The sequence below is a fragment of the Callorhinus ursinus genome, unplaced genomic scaffold (assembly GCF_003265705.2).
Source record: "Callorhinus ursinus isolate GAN/ISIS: 27379988/994484 unplaced genomic scaffold, GSC_fseal_2.0 scaffold1, whole genome shotgun sequence".
Taxonomy (NCBI): Eukaryota; Metazoa; Chordata; class Mammalia; order Carnivora; family Otariidae; genus Callorhinus; species Callorhinus ursinus.
This window is the reverse complement of record NW_027397063.1, coordinates 139,414,916-139,432,142: the sequence shown is the minus strand read 5'-3', so window position 1 is coordinate 139,432,142 and position 17,227 is coordinate 139,414,916. Positions and strand designations below refer to the sequence as shown.

Sequence of the window (17,227 nt, the reverse complement as noted above, 5' to 3'; positions counted from 1 at the left end):
GAATGACACTGAGAAAGCCCATGTCAACAGTGTAGTAAGCACCATTACAGGGGTAAGCGTGGGGAGCCTGGAAGATCATCACCTAGGGCATCAGAAAAGACTTCTTTGGGATGTGTGGGTGGCTCAGTTAGGTAAGGGTCTGCCTTCAGCCCAGGTCATGATCCCAGGGTCCTGGGATCCAGCCCCGCATCAGCCGCATCAGCCTGTATTCGACTCCATGCTCAGCGGGGAACCTGCTTTTCCCTCTTACTCTGTAGCTCCCCCTGCTTGGGTACTCTCTCTCTCTGTCAAATAAATAAATACAATCTTAAAAAAAAAAAAAGACTTTTTCAAGTGACAGCTATTCTATTTCTTTTCCCCAAATTTTTATTTAAATTCTAGGTAGTTAACATACAGGGCAATATTGGTTTCAGGAGTAGAATTCAGTGATTCCTCACTTACATACAACAGCCAACCCAGTGCTCATCACAAGTGCCCTCCTTAATCCCTATCACTCATCTACCCCATCCCCCACCCACCTCCTTCCATCAACCCTGGGTTTGCTCTCCATCATCAAGAATCTCTTATGGCTTGCTTCCCTCTCCTTTTTCCCCCCTTCCCATATGTTCATCTGTTTTGTTTCTTAAATTCCACATATGTATGAAATCATACAGTATTTGTCTTTCTCTGACTTATTTCACTTAGCATAATGCACTCTAGCTCCATCCGCGTCATTGCAAATGCAAGATTTCATTCTTTTTGATGGCTGAGTAATATTCCATTGTATATATATGCCATGTCTTTTTTAAAAAATTTTTATTGTTATTTTAATCACCATATGTTACATCATTAGTTTTTGATGTAGTGTTCCATGATTCATTGTTTCTGCATAACACCCAGTGCTCCATGCAGAGCATGCCCTCTTTAATACCCATCACCAGGCTAACCCATCCTTCCACCCCTCTCCCCTCTAGAACCCTCAGTTTGTTTCTCAGAGTCCATCGTCTCTCATGGTTCGTCTCCCCCTCCGATTCCCCCCCTTCATTCTTCCCCTCCTGCTATCTTCTTTTTTTCTTTTTTTCTTAACATATATTGCATTATTTGTTTCAGAGGTACAGATCTGTGATTCAACAGTCTTGCACAATTCACAGCGCTCACCATAGCACATACCCTCCCCAATGTCTATCACCCAGCCACCCCACCCCTCCCACCCCTCACCACTCCAGCAACACTCAGTTTGTTTCCTGAGATTAAGAATTCCTCATATCAGTGAGGTCATATGATACATGTCTTTCTCTGATTGACTTATTTCGCTCAGGATGACACCCTCCAGTTCCATCCATGTTATTGCAAATTTATGCCATGTCTTCTTTATCCATTCATCAGTCAATGTACATTTGGGCTCCTTCCATAGTTTGGCTATTGTTGTTAAGGCTGCTATAAACATCAGGGTGCATGTGCCCCTTCGAATCTGTATTTTTGTATTCTTTATGTAAATACATAGTAGTGCAATTTCTGGGTCATAGGCTAGGTCTACTTTTAACTTTTTGAGGAACCTCCATACTGTTCTCCAGAGTGGCTGCACCAATTTGCATTCCCACCAAGAGTTTAAGAGGGTTCCCCTTTCTCTGCATCCTTGCCAATATCTGTTGTTTCCTGAGCTGTTCATTTTAGTCATCCGGATAGGTGTGAGGTGGTATCTCATTGTGGTTTTGATTTGCGTTTCCTTGATGATGAGCAATGTTGAGCATCTTTTCATGTGTCTGTTAGCCATCTGGATGTTTTCTTTGGAAAAATGTCTATTCATGTCTTCTGCCCATTTCTTAACTGGATTATTTGATTTTTTTTTAAAGATTTTATTTATTTGTTTGAGAGAGAGGGAATGAGAGATAGAAAGCACGAGAGGGAAGAGGGTCAGAGGGAGAAGCAGACTCCCTGCTAAGCAGGAAGCCCGATGTGGGACTCGATCCCGGGACTCCAGGATCATGACCTGAGCCGAAGGCAGTCGCTTAACCAACTGAGCCACCCAGGCGCCCAGGATTATTTGATTTTTGGGTGTTGAGCTTGATAAGTTCTTTATAGATTTTTGGATACTAGCCCTTTATCTGATAGGTCATTTGCAAATATCTTCTCCCATTCTGTAGGCTGCCTTTTAGTTTTGTTGACTGCTTCCTTTGCTGTGCAGAAGCTTTTTATCTTAATGAGGTCCCAATAGTTCATTTTTGTTTTGGTTTCCCTTGCCTCCAGTGAGGTGCCTAGTAAGAAGTTGCTGTGGCTGAGGATGAAGAGGTTGCTGCCTGTGTTCACCTCTAGTATTTGATGGTTTCCTGTCTCACATGTAGTTCTTTCATCCATTTTGAATTTATTTTTGTGTATGGTCTCCGCTGGACAGAGACTGGGGCTGGGAATTCATTAGGAGAGGAAGTTACTGCTGGCAAGCGCTGGAGCTCGCACGCATAAGAAACTGCGGTTCAGTTTCATTCTTCTGCGTGTTGCTGTCCAGTTTTCTCCACACCGTTTGTTGAAGAGACTTTTTTCCATTGGATACTTTTTCCTGCTTTGTCAGATTAGTTGACCATAGAGTTGTGGGTCCAATTCTGGGTTTTCAATTTTGTTCCATTGATCTATGTGTCTGTTTTTATGCCAGTACCATACTGTCTTGATGACTACAGCTTTGTAATATACCCTGAAGTCTGGAGTCGTGATGCCTCCTGCTTTGCTTTTCTTTTTCAGAAGTGCTTTGGCTTTTTGGGGTCTTTTGTGGTTCCATACACATTTTAGGATTGTTTGTTCTAGCTCTGTGAAAAATGCTGGTGGTATTTTTTAAGGATTTTATTTATTTGAGAGAGAGAGCAAACATGAGCAGGGGGAGCGACAGAGGGAGAAGGAGAAGCCGACTCCCTGATGAGCAGGGAGTCTGACCAGGGCCTGGATCCCAGGACCTCGGGATCTCGACCTAAGCTGAAGTCAGACACGCTTAACAGACTGAGCCACCCAGGCGCCCCTGCTGGTGGTATTTTGATAGGGATTGCACTAAATGTGTAGATTGCTTTGGGTAGTATAGCTATTTTAACAATGTTTATTTTTCCAATCCATAAGCATGGAATGTGTTTCCATTTTTGTGTCTTCTTCAGTTTCTTTCGTGAGTTTTCAGAGAACAGATCTTTTACCTCTTTGGTTAAGTTTAATCCTAGGTATCTTCTTATTTTTGGTGCAATTGTAAATGGGATCTATTCCTTGATTCCTTTTTCTGTTGCTTCATGATTGTTGTATAGAAATGCAACAGATTTCTGTACGTTGATTTTATATCCTGTGACCTTGCTGAATTCATTTATTCTAGCAAATTTTTGGTGGAGTCTTTCGGGTTTTCTACATAGGGTATCATGTTGCAAGTGACAGCTATTCTAGTATCTGAAGGTTTAGGGACAATATCTGCAAAATCAGATACTTTTGAAGGGTTTTTAAAAGCAGTGTCATGCCCAGATTCATATCTTAGATCACCCTGTCTATCCTGTGGGAAGAAGGGAGCAGAGGGGGCCAGACTTGATACCAGAACAGTTAGGAGGCTGCTATAGCAATCCAGGTAAGAAGAGATTCAGAAGAAGGGATCAGTTATGACCCCCACATTGAATGATTTGGTTGGCTGGATGAAAAGTGGTGCTGAATCTATGCTCCATAGGGTTAATGAGGTAAAAGGTCACCAGCAAGACCCCCACTGACCCCCTTTCTTCACAGGAATGTTAACCTTATCTTTTAGAGGCAAACAACAGGAAGAGCTCCAGCTGGCCTAAACCAGCTTGAGCTTGACCCCTGGCTTACAGCTGTGCAGATGGACCATGGAGTGGTCATTATAATGTTAAAATTTCCCCCTTCGTTAACATAACACAGAATGCATGTATAGGCATGTTTTCTAAGTACCCCTGCGCAACCTAATGCCCACCTTTACATGTGATGACAAAAGTCCCCTTTCTGAATATTCATCCCAACCTTAAGTAAAAAAGAACCCACTTGCCTCCACTGGGGGAATCACAGCTTTGGAAGTTATTCCCCACGATCTCCTTATTTGCTGCAAATAAAATTTCCTTTGTGTGACAGCTCCATCTGGTGTAGTCTCTACCTGTAACTCACCAAGGATCAAACTCACCTAGTTGGGTTACCATGCAGTTTGCGGGAGGAGGAGGAGGGAGGGACAGGGCAACCCTGGAAAGTGGAACAGGAGGGTGAGGGAAGGATGACAAGATCCGTCTGGAACATTTTGAGTTTTAGGTGCCTGTGGATTAGCCAAGTAGAAAGAAACAATGGGCAGGTTGATACACAGGACTCTAGCTCAAAGGTATCTGCACAACGCCTGGCACGCCTGGCCAATAGGAAACACTGCTGCCGGTGCTATTATTCTATCTGGATTGGAGAAAGAGATATGGGAGTGTGTTTTAGGAAAGCGGCAACGACACACAGGAATAACAGTAATGTCCGCAACAACAGAGCTAGAACTTACTCTGAGTTACTTATGATGCAGAACCAGAAGTTGTCATTAAGTGCTTTGCACGAGTTGACTCACTCAATTGCTGCACTGAGTTTATGAGTTCGAAACTACTGCCGTTCCCAACTGAGAAACGGGAAGCACAGAGTTTCAGTAACTGGCACAGGCCATACAGTGAATAGGTGGTGGAGCCGGAATCAGAACGGGGACAGTCAGACCTGGGACTTGGAGACCTCAGGTCACAGTCTCGAAGCCGCTGGACAGAGACTGGGGCTGGGAATTCATTAGGAGAGGAAGTTACTGCTGGCAAGCGCTGGAGCTCGCACGCAGACCCACGCGGAGTGTGGTGCGGACTCGATGTCCCCGAGTTGCTGCTCTCCGGCTGGGGCGCGGCGCCGCGCAGGCAGGGCGGGAAGAAAGCCCGCGCCAGGGCGCAGGTGGCGACTCTGGCTCGGGATCATGGAGAAGGCCAGCCTCCGGGCTTCCTAGAGCGGCGCGGGTGGGAGCGCCTCCGCTCGCGCTTCCGCCTCGGCTGCGATCTGCGGGAGAGGCCGGGCGTTCGGCGCTCCGCCTGCGCGCGGTGGCGCGTTCCGCGCTGTCCGCGAACTCAGGCGTCGGGCTGAGCGGACGCCGCTCGAGGGGCCCCTGCCCGCAGAGGCGCCGTCAACCCTCCTGCCCCGGAGAGCTGGCCTGACGTCCCCCGGCTCGCGGTACTCAGGGTGAGGGCCGGTGACGCGTGGGGTCGCCCGCTTACGGGGCTGGAGTGTGCAGATTCCCGTCGGGTTTCCGGTCACCATCGCCCCCCTGGGACGTCGGGCGTCTTCCCCTTTCCCCTGGGGCCAGATCACCACTTGCATTTTGTCCCGGGGCCCCGTTACCCTACATTTTCTCTAAATGCTCGTTTTGGTCTTTGCTACCTTTGCTGGAACCATTCAGTACAGACTACTTAGTAATTCATTCATAGTGGGCCAGGGATTTTCTTGAAAGCCACAAATCCACTGCAGTTCTTGACTCTTGCTTCAGAGACATTGTTTCGAGGAATTTTCAGCCTCACCAGGCAGATTTGTAGAATTTACAAAGGAAGCAGATTCAGCACCGCATGAGCCACTGGAGAAGGTGCACTGAGAACATCCAGAGTGTCCTAGGAATATTGTTTCCAATGAGAGAGGCACGGAGACTGAGGGGAAAGAGGTGGGGAACAAGGCAGGGTCAGCCTCATTGTGATTCTCTCTCTTAGCTCCACAGGTTCTTGCTTTTCCAAACAGAGAGGGCAGTGCATGAAGCCAGGGGTCGTCGGCCATGCTCCAGACAGTGTGGTCCCAGGTGAGCTGAGCTTTCTTGCAGCTTCCCACATTCAAAAGAAATACGATTGATCACTACAGGAATAGTAGCCTGGCCTGGCCAGTCCCATGCTTAGCTTTGCATCCATCAGTTGAGTATGGCAGAGGAGTATGTTAGGGGAGGTGATGAAGGTGAGTAGGTGAACTTGGGAAGATCAGATCGGTTGGGAAAGAAGGAAGCACCAGCTAAGAAACTCTCCTAAAAAGTGAGAGTCTACATCCATGCAGACTGTGGACCATGAATGTACGGTTCACAGATGAGCAGCTTTGGCATCACTAAGGGGATTGCTAGAAAGGTAGAGTCTTAGGCCCCAACCCAGATCGCCAGAATCAGACTCTTCACTTGTACAATATCTGGGGAACAAATGGGCAAGTTAAAATTTGGGCTGTGCTAGTCTGCCTCACACCATACGGAGGAAGGCCACCTCCTGCATTTAAACAGTCATTCCCACAGGAGGAGTTTGCCCTGCAGATCACAAAGTCAGGGTACAGTGAAGCCACCACTGGGGAGCCTTTGGAGAGTGTGGATTGATGAGGGAGATGGATTCTTGCTGAGTTTGGAGCTGATGCCAGGGCCTCCGGCCCTTTGCATAGATTACAGCTTAATCTCTGCAAAAGCCTGTATCCTTTGTTGGCACAAATTCATGCAGCTCTGGAAGCAGTTGTCCTTCCAGAATTTTCTTGGCACTAGAGGATGCTTGCATTGAATTTTTCTCCAGCATCCTAGATCAGGGAATGAGAAAGCTGGTGTCCTGTGTATTGGATGTGTCATATAATTAGGAAGCCCTATCCAAGACTTAAGAATAATGTGTATGTAGACATCGGACCATCCACTTCTGCTTCACCACTTAAGTCAAAATTAGTTCCAAGTCAGGAAGTGTTTAAACATCTGTGGGGGCAGTCTGTTCTCTCCTGGTGCTTTGTGTGGGGTATAGTAGTCACTCAGGATTGGCCTCCAGTAAGGAAACCCCAAGGGACAGTGGTTTAAACGAGATAGAGGCTCTCATGCAAGAGAGGTTGGGGAGAGGCAGTACAGGGACATTGTGGCAGTGTTACCCCACACTGGGCTCTTTCTGTTTTTCTGCTTCACCATCCTAGCACTGGCTTTCATGCTCAAGGCCGCTTCATGGTCCAAGGTGCCTGCTTGATCTCCAGCTATCATGTGTGCATTCCAGATAGAAGAGCAGATGACAAAAAAGGTGAACCTCTCATCAGTTTGCACTCTTTAAGGAACCTTCCCAGAGAGTCCCTGACAGTTTTTGTACTTGTGTTTCATTGACCTCACTTAGTTGCCAGAGCTGGGAGCAGCCCCAAGTAAAATTAGGATTCTTTAATTAAAAAAGAAAGGGAGGGGGAAAAATACGCACATATATGTTTAGACAATTGTCAGTCTTTTTTTTTCCTAAAGATTTATTTATTTGAGTGTGAAGGCAGGGAGGGAGACAGAGGGGGAGAGAGAGAGAGAGAATTCTCAAGCAGACTCCCCACTGAGCACAGAGCCCGATATGGGGCTCGATCCCCACACCCTGGGATCATGACCTGAGCCAAAATCTCGAGTCAGCTGCTTAACCCACTGAGCCACCCAGGCGTCCCTAGACAACCGTCAGTCTTATCTGCGATCTCTATGAGAAATGTTCCCCTAATCTCATCTGTACTTTTAAGTGCTGAGATTTATATAACACCGTGTGCCAGGCGTTGTTTTAGTTCTTTACATATATTAACTCATTCCACTTCCACTCTTACAAGAGCCTTATAAGATAGGTACTCCTATTACCCTAGTTTTCCAAATGGGGAAACTGAGGCAAAAGAGTTTGAGTATCTCATCCAAGGTCACACAGCTGATGGTTAACAGAGATAGAATCTTATTTTATTTATTTACTTTACAGATAGAGACATAGCAAGAGAGGGAACACAAGCAGGGGGAGTGGGAGAGGGAGAAGCAGGCTTCCCACCGAGCAGGGAACCCAATGCAGGGCTCGATCCCAGGACCCTGGGATCATGACCTGAGCCAAAGGCAGACACTTAACGACTGAGCCACCCAGGCGCCCCTCAGAGATAGAATTTAAGCCTAGGGAGTCTGACCCTAGAGCTGAGTTTGTCAACCGCAGCACTGTTGACATTTTGGGCCAGATAATTCTTTGTTGTGGGGGCCTGTCCTGTGTGTTGTACGATGATTAGCAGCATCCCTGGCCTCTACCCACTAGATGCCAGTAGCACCCCCACACCCCATGGTTGTGACAACTAAAAATGTCCCCTGGGGCGCCTGGGTGGCTCAGTCGGGTAAGCGTCTGCCTTTGGCTCAGGTCATGATCTCAGGGTCCTGGGATTGAGCCCCACACTGGGCTCTGCACTCAGCGTGGAGTCTGCTTCTCCCTCTCCCTCTGCCCCTCCTTCCCCCACTTGTGCGTGCACTCTCTCTCTCTCAAATAAATAAATAAATCTTAAAAAAAAAAAAAAGTCCCCAGACAGCGAGTGCCCTATGTCTCCTGGTGGACATTTCCCCGTTGAGAAGCACTGCTCTGAAGCCCGTGCTCTTTGCCCCTGTGCTACGCTATCTCAGAACCCACTTCCTCTGTAGGGGAATCAAGAGCCCCGCTTCATCATGGAGAAGAAGTAAGTGCTAGCAAAGGACAGAAGCAGAGTGGTCAGAGGTGGAGCAGAAAGTTGAGAAGCTGAATGTTGTAGAAAACAAGGAGCAAGGAATGCACTGTTATTACAGGGGTGCCTCAGAGGTGTGGAGGGATAGAAGCCATGATATAAGGAAGGAAGGTCCATGTTCCCAGCTGTTGGCTCTGAGGGAAGACAGAAGGTTGGTTAACATTTGGGGGCAATGAACTATCTATTGTGCACTGTCCAGGAAGGTAGCCACTAGCTATATGTGCCTGTTTAGAATTAAAGTTAATTAAAATGAGAAATTCAGTTCCTCAGTCACACAAGCCACATTTAAACTTGCTGGTCAAGGTGATACCTGATTTATTCAGTGTATAGTTACTGTCTTTCCCTTGCAACTGATCAGAAATCAATGGGGAGACATTTATGATTATGCAAGTATCCTGCTCCTCTTGGAAATTTCCTCCTCGATGTAGCATCCATGGGTGATTCTTGTCTGAACCAATCTTTACCATGATGGCTGCAATCCTATATAGTACGTCTGTAGTTCTGTTTCTTCCCCCTGGCAGACACTAGGCACAGAGAGGTTGTTGACGTGACAGACTGGGGTAGAGTTCACTGTCAGTCAAGGAGAGACGGTATAGTGCCACTCACTTGTATAAGCAGTCAGTTCACTTTGAAATGTTTGCTTCCTTATACAACTTCATGATACTCAGATAAAGAGGACTCCCTTTTGTCTATTTCAAAGTGCTTAACATCACTGATTCCCATCATCTGTAATAGAGAATACTAATTTTTACGTCGCGTGTGTGTTCTGATGATTGAGTGAATTGATGTAAAAGTAGTTGACACAGGACAAGGGATGGTTTCCTTCTCCCCTGAGAAGGTGGAAGTGGCCCCATCGGGAGCAGGGAGACACACCTGGTACAGAGGGCAGTGTTGGCAGGTGATCTGGGGGCAGGTGCCTGCTCAGGGATGAAGACTGCCATCCTGTCCCTGGAGTTGGGTGTTAGAGGAGGCGGCGACAATGCACATTGCCTTCAAGGGACAACCAGCTCTCTGATAAGATGCCAGAAAGACGGAGAACCAACCAGAGTGGAAGGAACTCTGTGCCTGTGGGATTGTTCCTCTGTCTATAAAAACGCATGGAGGGGGAACACCAGAGAGAAACCGAGTGGATGGAGTGGATGAATTCAGGGTGAATGAGAGATGCTATGGTCGTATTAGAAGACATGCCAGAAAGATCGACCCAGCTCATGGAACCAGACATGGGGTTGATGTGACGACCAGGCAGGGGCACCTCAGGGGTGTGCATGTTGAAAATGTGCTGAGGGCTGTCCCCGACTGGGGTACGGTTGTGGCTGTCCTTGTCAGTACAGGCCTCCTGAGGGGCTCGGAGCCATGGACTCCAGTAGGGTCAGCCCTTCGCTGGAGTTCAGGCCCCTCCTTAGCCATCACACAGGGCTTGAGCAGGAGCCTGTTGTTTCAGGAGCCAGTGACCTTTGAGGATGTGGCCGTGTACTTCACCCAGAATCAGTGGGCCAGCCTGGACCCCATGCAGAGGGCCCTGTACCTAGAGGTGATGCTGGAGAATTATGCAAACATAACTTCCTTGGGTAAGTCCTTCCTTGTCCCTGAACCAGCTCTGCCCTAAGGGTCCCTGGCTTCCTCCTTGGTGGATCCGGGGTCTCTCATATCCCCAGAACTGACGCACCATGAGCTGAGCTCCCTAATCTCCTGTTTTGGGAGTAGCTAATGGAGAAAGATCTAGGCTCACTTTGGTTTTCAGCAGGATTTGCCTCTTCCCTGTTTCTTGATGGGGACTCTCCTGAGAGGGGTTTTTGCTCTGGGCACAGACAGCTGAGAGGGTTCCTGGATCCTCCACTCTTCCAGTTCCCTGGAGTCCTGGGCTCCATCTGTCCTGTGTGAGAGTCTCCTAGGACCCCCTGTACACACCTCTAATGACAGTAGGAGCTGTCTGTCTTCTCTGATAGAGCCAGAGTAAGCCTCCTCTTGAGCAAAACAATTTCAGCCTTCCTTAGAACCCCAGATTCTCTCCACACTGAGCTCACTTAGTGTCCTGGGTTGTCAACTTGTTCACCTGGCAAAGCAGAGGGTGGGCTGATGGGGTCAGCAGCAACTCTCCTCAGCTTCCTGTTCCTTTTCTTTCTCCTTCAGCAGCATTGCCATTCCCCAAACCAGATCTGATACTCCAGCTGGAGCAAGGGGAAGCACCATGGGGCCTGGATCCCTGGACACCCCTTGATGGGGAGGCCCTGGGAGGTGTCCACATAGGTAAGCAGGAGAACTTACCATCTTCCTCTTTGGCTTGGCCTCCTCCTGTCTTTTAATGATTCAACATGAAAAAGGTTTTGCTTCTGTCATACCAGTTCTTATGAGGATGAAGATGTTCACTCTCATTCAGAAAAGTGACCCTTGATAGAGCTTCAGCTCCATACTGAAAAGACCCATCGAAAATTTCATTTTCTGTTATTTTTCTTTGCAAAGCTAGAGGATTTCAAAAACGCATAGTGAAAATAGGCTTTTAGGGGGTCAATTTAGGAATATAAACACAATGTAGTGTAAGAGCTTGTTTCTTCTTTTTAAAGATTTATTTATTTATTTATTATTTGAGAGAGAGAGAAGGGGGAGGGGCAGAGGGAGAGACAGTCTTTAGCAGACTCTGCACTGAGCACGGAGCCTGATGCGGGGCTTGATCCCACGACCCCAAGATCATGACTGGAGCTGAAACCAAGAGTTGATGCTCAACCAGCTGAGCCACACAGCACCCCAGAGCTTGTTTCTGTAAGAACATTTTATGTATGTAGGTGTATGAAACTGTACATGGGAAGAGAGTTTTTATGAATTCCTAAACACTATCAATTAGCTTTTCAAAGAAAGCCTGTTTATTGGGAATGAATGGTTTCCTTTTCTGAAAGGTACAGAATTGAGGTGAATGAGAACCATCCAGAGATTGGGTGTTTAGCCTTCTCATTCAGTTGGCCCTGTTCTCATGCTCTCTCCATCCCTTATGTTGCTCAGCGTCTTATAAACCAAAGGCTCCTTCCTAATTCAGTCCACTTCTGTCCTCATCAACAGTGCCTTTGTGCTGACTCAGCACTTCCTGTCATTTTTTTTTTTTTTTAAGATTTTATTTATTTATTTGAGAGAGAGAGCACAAGCAGGGGGAGGGATAGAGGGAGAAGTAGGCTCCCCACTGAGCAGGGAGCCCGACTCAGGGCTCGATCCCAGGACCCTGAGATCATGACCTGAGCCAAAGGGAGACACTTAACCAACTGAGCCACCTAGCACCCCACTTCCCATCATCTTGATGAGAAACCTATCCCCGCCGACCACCTGCAGTGGTGTTTCCCTTTGCCATAGCTGTGCATGGTCTTCTTTAGTCTGCCAACGGCTTTAAGCCAGTGCTGTCCAATAGGACACTGTCTAGTGATGGAAATGTGCTGTATCTGTGCTGCCCAATATGGTAGCCATTGTCCTCATCAGTTCTTGAACTGTGGCTAGTTCAAACAAAGAACTGAATTTTAAATTATGTTCCATTTTAATTAAATTTAAGTAGCCACATCTCAGTCAGTTAAGTGTCTGCCTTTGGCTCAGGTCATGATCTCAGTCTGGGATCGAGCCCCGCATCAGGCTCCCTGCTGAGCGGGGAGTCTGCTTCTCCCTCTCCCTATGCCCCTCCCCCTGTTCATGCTCTTGCTCACACTCTCTCAAATAAATAAAATCTTTAAACAGCCAAAAAAATAAAAATAAAATAAATTTAAGTAGCCAGAGGTGTCTAGGGGCTGCCTTATGGGCAGTACAGCTTAAAACAAGTACATGAACAGTCTCCACCTGCCTTTTTAGCTTCTAGATCAGTGGTTTCCAATTCCAGTGAGCATAAGAATCTCGTGAGGGGCTTGTTAGAACATGGACTTGCTGGATATCACCTCCAGAGGTTCTAATTCAACAGCACTGGGGTGGGGCCCAGGAATTTGCATTACTAGCAGGTTCCCAGGTGATGGTGGTCCGGGGACCACACTTTGAGGACTACTGTCCTTGAGAATCTCAAGCCATACCTTTTAAAATCTGGATTTCAGCTCATCAATGAGTTCTCAGCATTTAAAAATTAGTTTGGGGCTCCTGGCTGGCTCAGTGGGTAGAGCATGCGGACTCTTGATCTCAGGGTCATGAGTTCGAGCCCCACATTGGGTATAGAGATTACTTGAGATAAATAAATAAATAAAATTTGAGAAATTATGTAGTTGTGAAAAACCTAGTTCTTCTAATAGAAAAAACTCAGTTAAAAAAAAAAAACTAGTCTGGACTACACTAGACTTAAATAGACCAAAATAGTATAAAATCTGCCATGAATGCATCAAAATGCATCACTCTTTCTTTTTTTTTTTTAAGTAAACTCTACCTTTCTAGCTTCAGAGCCTCTGTTTTCTTTTTCTCATACTAGGTGGTAAAAACAAGACCGAGCGTGAGGAGCAAAGCCCAAGACTAAACATTTCTAAAGACTCAGCAGCCCATAGACTGATGGTGGAGGGGCTGCTCACAGAAGCTCCCCAGCACCCTCACCTTAAGGACAACTTAGGAAGGCCACAGCCATGTGACGCAGGGGAGAAAACAAACCAAGGAGGTTTCACGGACTTGCTGGTCCAGGACTACAGAGCTCCCGTCATCAAAAGGGAGGAGGCAGGTAGGAAGCTGGAAGGAAGCACCAGTGTCAATACCCACCTCCTGTCAAAGCAGGGCCTCCCTGGAGGACTGGCATTTTATAAATGTGGTGAGTGTGGCCGATATTTCAGCCAACATTCAGACCTTTTGCAGCATCAGAGGATTCACACTGATGACAAGCCCTACAAGTGCAGAGAGTGCGGGAAAGCCTTCAGGTATAACTCAAAACTCTCCCGACACCAGAAAACCCACACCGGGGAGAAGCCTTACTTGTGTCAGGAGTGTGGACAAGCCTTCGGTCAAAATTCCCACCTCCTTCAGCACCAGAAACTCCACGGTGGAGAGAAGCCCTTCGGATGTCAGGACTGTGGGAAAACCTTCAGCTACAACTCAAAACTCATCCGGCATCAGCGAATCCACACCGGGGAGAAACCCTTTCAGTGTAAGGACTGTGGGAAGGCTTTCCGGTGTAGCTATGACCGAATCGTCCATGAGCGCACCCACACCGGGGAGAAGCCCTACAAGTGTCAAGAGTGCGGGAAAAGTTTCAGTTCAAATTCAGTCCTCATCCAGCACCAGCGCATCCACACCGGGGAGAAGCCCTACACATGTCGGGAGTGCGGGAAGGCCTTCCGCCGGAGCTCCGTGTTTCTCCAGCACCAGAGGCTCCACACTGGGGAGAAGCTCTACAAATGCAAAGAGTGCTGGAAAACGTTCAGCTGTAGCTCTCGCTTTACAGTGCACCAGCGCATCCACACCGGGGAGAAGCCCTATGGCTGCCAGGAGTGCGGGAAGGCCTTCAATCAGAAGGTCACCCTGGTCCAGCATCAGCGGCTTCACACCGGGGAGAGGCCTTATGAGTGCAAGGTGTGCGGGAAAGCTTTCACGTGGAGCGCAAGTTTCATTCAGCACCAGAAGTTGCATGCTCGCAAGAAGGCCACCCAAGTGACAGGGCCAGCCGCAGTTGGGCCCCACTGCCCTGCTTCTGGCCACCCCCCTCTGCCTGCCCAGCACCAGCGCTTTGCCCCCTCCAGGCCAGTGGCTGCCCCGCCTTCCCCACACCCCGCACTCCTTCCTCCCTCCCTGCCTCTCTTTGTGCTGCTCCCCTCGTCTGAAATGGCTAGTTCTTCCCCTGTTCCAATAGTGCATTTCTTTCAGGATCTCACTTCCCCTGGGAGCCTGAATCCTTTGTCCCACTCCCCATAAGCTCCCTCATGTGCTCGAAAACCCACCCACCTAGAGTTACCAGTTTCCCTGGGCTCCTGACCATGCCTGTGTTTGTCTTCTGAGCTCGTGGAGTCATTATTGTTTTCCCAACTCCATTTGTGTTCTCACGTGTTAAGAACCATGTTTGACTCTTCTCTTCCAACCCCTGGGTGGGAAATGGTAGGAGTTCTCCTTTATGATGTCCAGTTTGGGTGTGTACCCATCAGTCTGCACCTGCATTCTCTACTAGACTTGGTAGAGTTTACAGAACACTTTGGGGCTTAGGGGTATGGCATTCCAATGACATGGCCTGTTGTGATTCAAGAAATATGGGAGGAGGTAAGCAGAGAAAGTATCCAGTGATGGCTTTCAGGAATTAAGGAGGGCCATTTGGTGGGGCAGTAGCAAGGCTCACCGTGTGGAATCGGAGCCCAGGACTTCTTCTTATCTCGATAATGACCATGATGAGGATCCTGTGTAACTAAGCAATAGACCAAGGAAATAACCAGTAAAAAGAATATGAAGTGATGAGTCAGCATTGATAGCAAGAATGTAAAATCATGTTTCTAAACTTGATTGGAAGGGGATGTGGCTTTTCTGTTTGGGTTCCTTTTCTTTCCTGTCCACATCCTTGTTTAATTTCAGTGCCCACTCAAACATGTAGGTACGAAAGTATTTGGGCCTGTGCAGTAGAGGGCAGGTGCCTGGGTGTAGCCATCTCTCAATTACACGTGGAGTGAACCTTTTGGCATCACACTGGTGAGCCTCTGAGGGAGGGAGAGAAATCTGACCCTGACTTGCAGTAGCTCTTGCCTCAGAAGGGAGTTCATAACTAATCATACACACACTCGGATGTGTTCTCACACCTGTTCCACGTCCTCTCTGATTAAATCTGAATTTTTGAGTCCTGATACTTTTAAGTTAATTTTATAATGAACTACTTTGATAACATGAAGAATTGTGTATGGACACTAATCTTTTTTTTTTTTAGATTTTATTTATTTATTTAGAGCGTGCATGAGCTGGGCAGAGTGGAGGGGGGTGGCAGGGCAGAGGGAGAAGAAAAGGGGAGAATCACTAATCGTAAGCAGACTCTGTGTGGAGCGCTAGTCAGATGCAGGGCTCCATCTCAACCCTGAGATCTTTACGTGAGCTGACATAGAGTCCCACACTCAACCGACTGGGCCATCCAGGCGCCCCCTGTTGGTGGGCACTAATCTTACTAGATGTTATGATGTCACTGGTTTGGCCATACTTTTCATCTAGTGGTATGGGCCCTGATCCTTCTCACAACCACTGCTTCAGGACAGTGTAGCAACATGGGAAGGTACTTTAAGTAGTTAAGCAGGAATACAGCACTAAGGAAAAGATATGTACACTGTTATGATAACACCATACAATTATGTCTGCAAGGGAGGGCATAAAATATTTTGGTTTTGGCTTTGGTTAGGCTTATTGAGATATACCTTATAGTCTTTACCCTTTTAAAGTAGACAGCTTGGTGAGTTTTGACAAATGAATACAGTTGTGTAATCAAGATAAAATTTCCATCACCCTCAGCATAGGGAGAAATTTAAATGGTTTGTGGGATGTTGGAGATTTTTCTTTATTTTCTTCCTTGATAAGGTTTGTATAATACATAGAATTCAGGAGAAGAAAAGGCAGAAACTAAACTTACCATCCCAGCTGCAGTCAGAGCTTCCAGACTGCAAAATGCAAAGATCCCTCACCTAGAATCACTGTTTAGAAAAGCAGTCAAAATGTAGGAAAATGACAATGACTGTGGTTTCTTTGTCATTATTTCTCTGTCACACACACACACATGAGATATATATAAATGTCCTATTTATTTCCCACAAACACTATGCAACAGGGCCTCGGGTTTTCTGGGGGGATTATAACAAGAGGGGGGGGGGGGAGGGGTGGTGGTGAGAGGCTCTGAAGCTAGCCAGACTTCAGAAAAGCAGAACTTCTAAATGTAGTTTAAGATGAGAAGAAAGCAAGGAGCGTAGGGAAAAATAAATATGAGCTCTGGGATGAAAAATGGCTTTTGATTTCTCACAGCCAATAGATTTATGGGTTTCTGATGATGATGACTTATTTTCTCATTTCTTTCTTTCTTTATTCATTAATTCAACAGGCATGTAGGGTTCCGCCCATTGTCGCACAAATGTGCAATACAGCCTCCATAGCACTTAGTACGTGCAAGAAGATGAATGATGTGCCATTCTTTTTAATGCAGGGACCAGTGTTGCAAGGTTGTCTGGCACTTAGTAGTCACTCAGATGTTTTTTGACAAGGGTCATGTGTAGCTCACAGAAAGGACAGATGTGTAAAAATAAACTCATACACTACTTAAAATCCAATGTAGAGTTCTTTCAAGAGTTTTATTTTCTCTGAAAGTGAAATGACTGTAAACGTACTGACTCCTCCCTCCCTCCCAAACTTACTAGTTCAACACGAGCAAGAGGACTGCCTGAGAGAGAGAATGATAGCAAGAGCAGGGGGGAGAGGGAAAAGCAGTCTCCCTGCTGAGCAGGGAGCTCAACGTGGTGCTCGATGTGGGGCTTGATCCCAGGACCTTGGGATCATGACCTGAGCTGAAGGCAGACACTTAACTGACTGAGCCACCCAGGTGCCCCTCTTTCTTCACTTCTGATTCCTCTCCCCTCTTTGCAGTGCTGCTCGCTCTGTCCCTAGGCACACAGCAGAATTTGCCATGGGTTAGAATTGATCACATCCTAGGTCACAAATCAGGTCTCAACCCGTACCAAAAGATTGAGATTATTCCCTGCATATTTTCAGACCACAATGCTTTGAAACTAGAACTCAATCACAAGAGGAAAGTCGGAAAGAACTCAAATACATGGAGGCTAAAGAGCATCCTACTAAAGAATGAATGGGTCAACCAGGAAATTAAAGAAGAATT

The 17,227-nt window shown here is 47.0% G+C and overlaps 1 protein-coding gene across 5 annotated transcripts; it reads left to right on the top strand.

The window, feature by feature from the left end:
* Nucleotides 1-5,041: 5,041 nt before the first annotated feature.
* On the top strand, nucleotides 5,042-16,764 carry ZNF619 (zinc finger protein 619). 5 transcript variants are annotated; one of them, XM_073901636.1, is made up of 5 exons: nucleotides 5,042-5,169; nucleotides 5,697-5,782; nucleotides 9,899-10,025; nucleotides 10,588-10,704; nucleotides 12,875-16,764. In XM_073901636.1, exons 2-5 carry the CDS (start codon nucleotides 5,759-5,761, stop codon nucleotides 14,296-14,298), a joined length of 1,692 nt encoding a protein of 563 aa, XP_073757737.1. In that variant the 5' UTR covers nucleotides 5,042-5,169; nucleotides 5,697-5,758; the 3' UTR covers nucleotides 14,299-16,764. The 5 variants fall into 5 exon arrangements, with proteins under 5 accessions (XP_073757737.1, XP_073757736.1, XP_025739559.2 ...); XM_073901635.1 differs by having other exon boundaries at nucleotides 5,052-5,178; nucleotides 5,705-5,782; XM_025883774.2 differs by having other exon boundaries at nucleotides 5,065-5,178; nucleotides 10,591-10,704.
* Nucleotides 16,765-17,227: the final 463 nt, after the last annotated feature.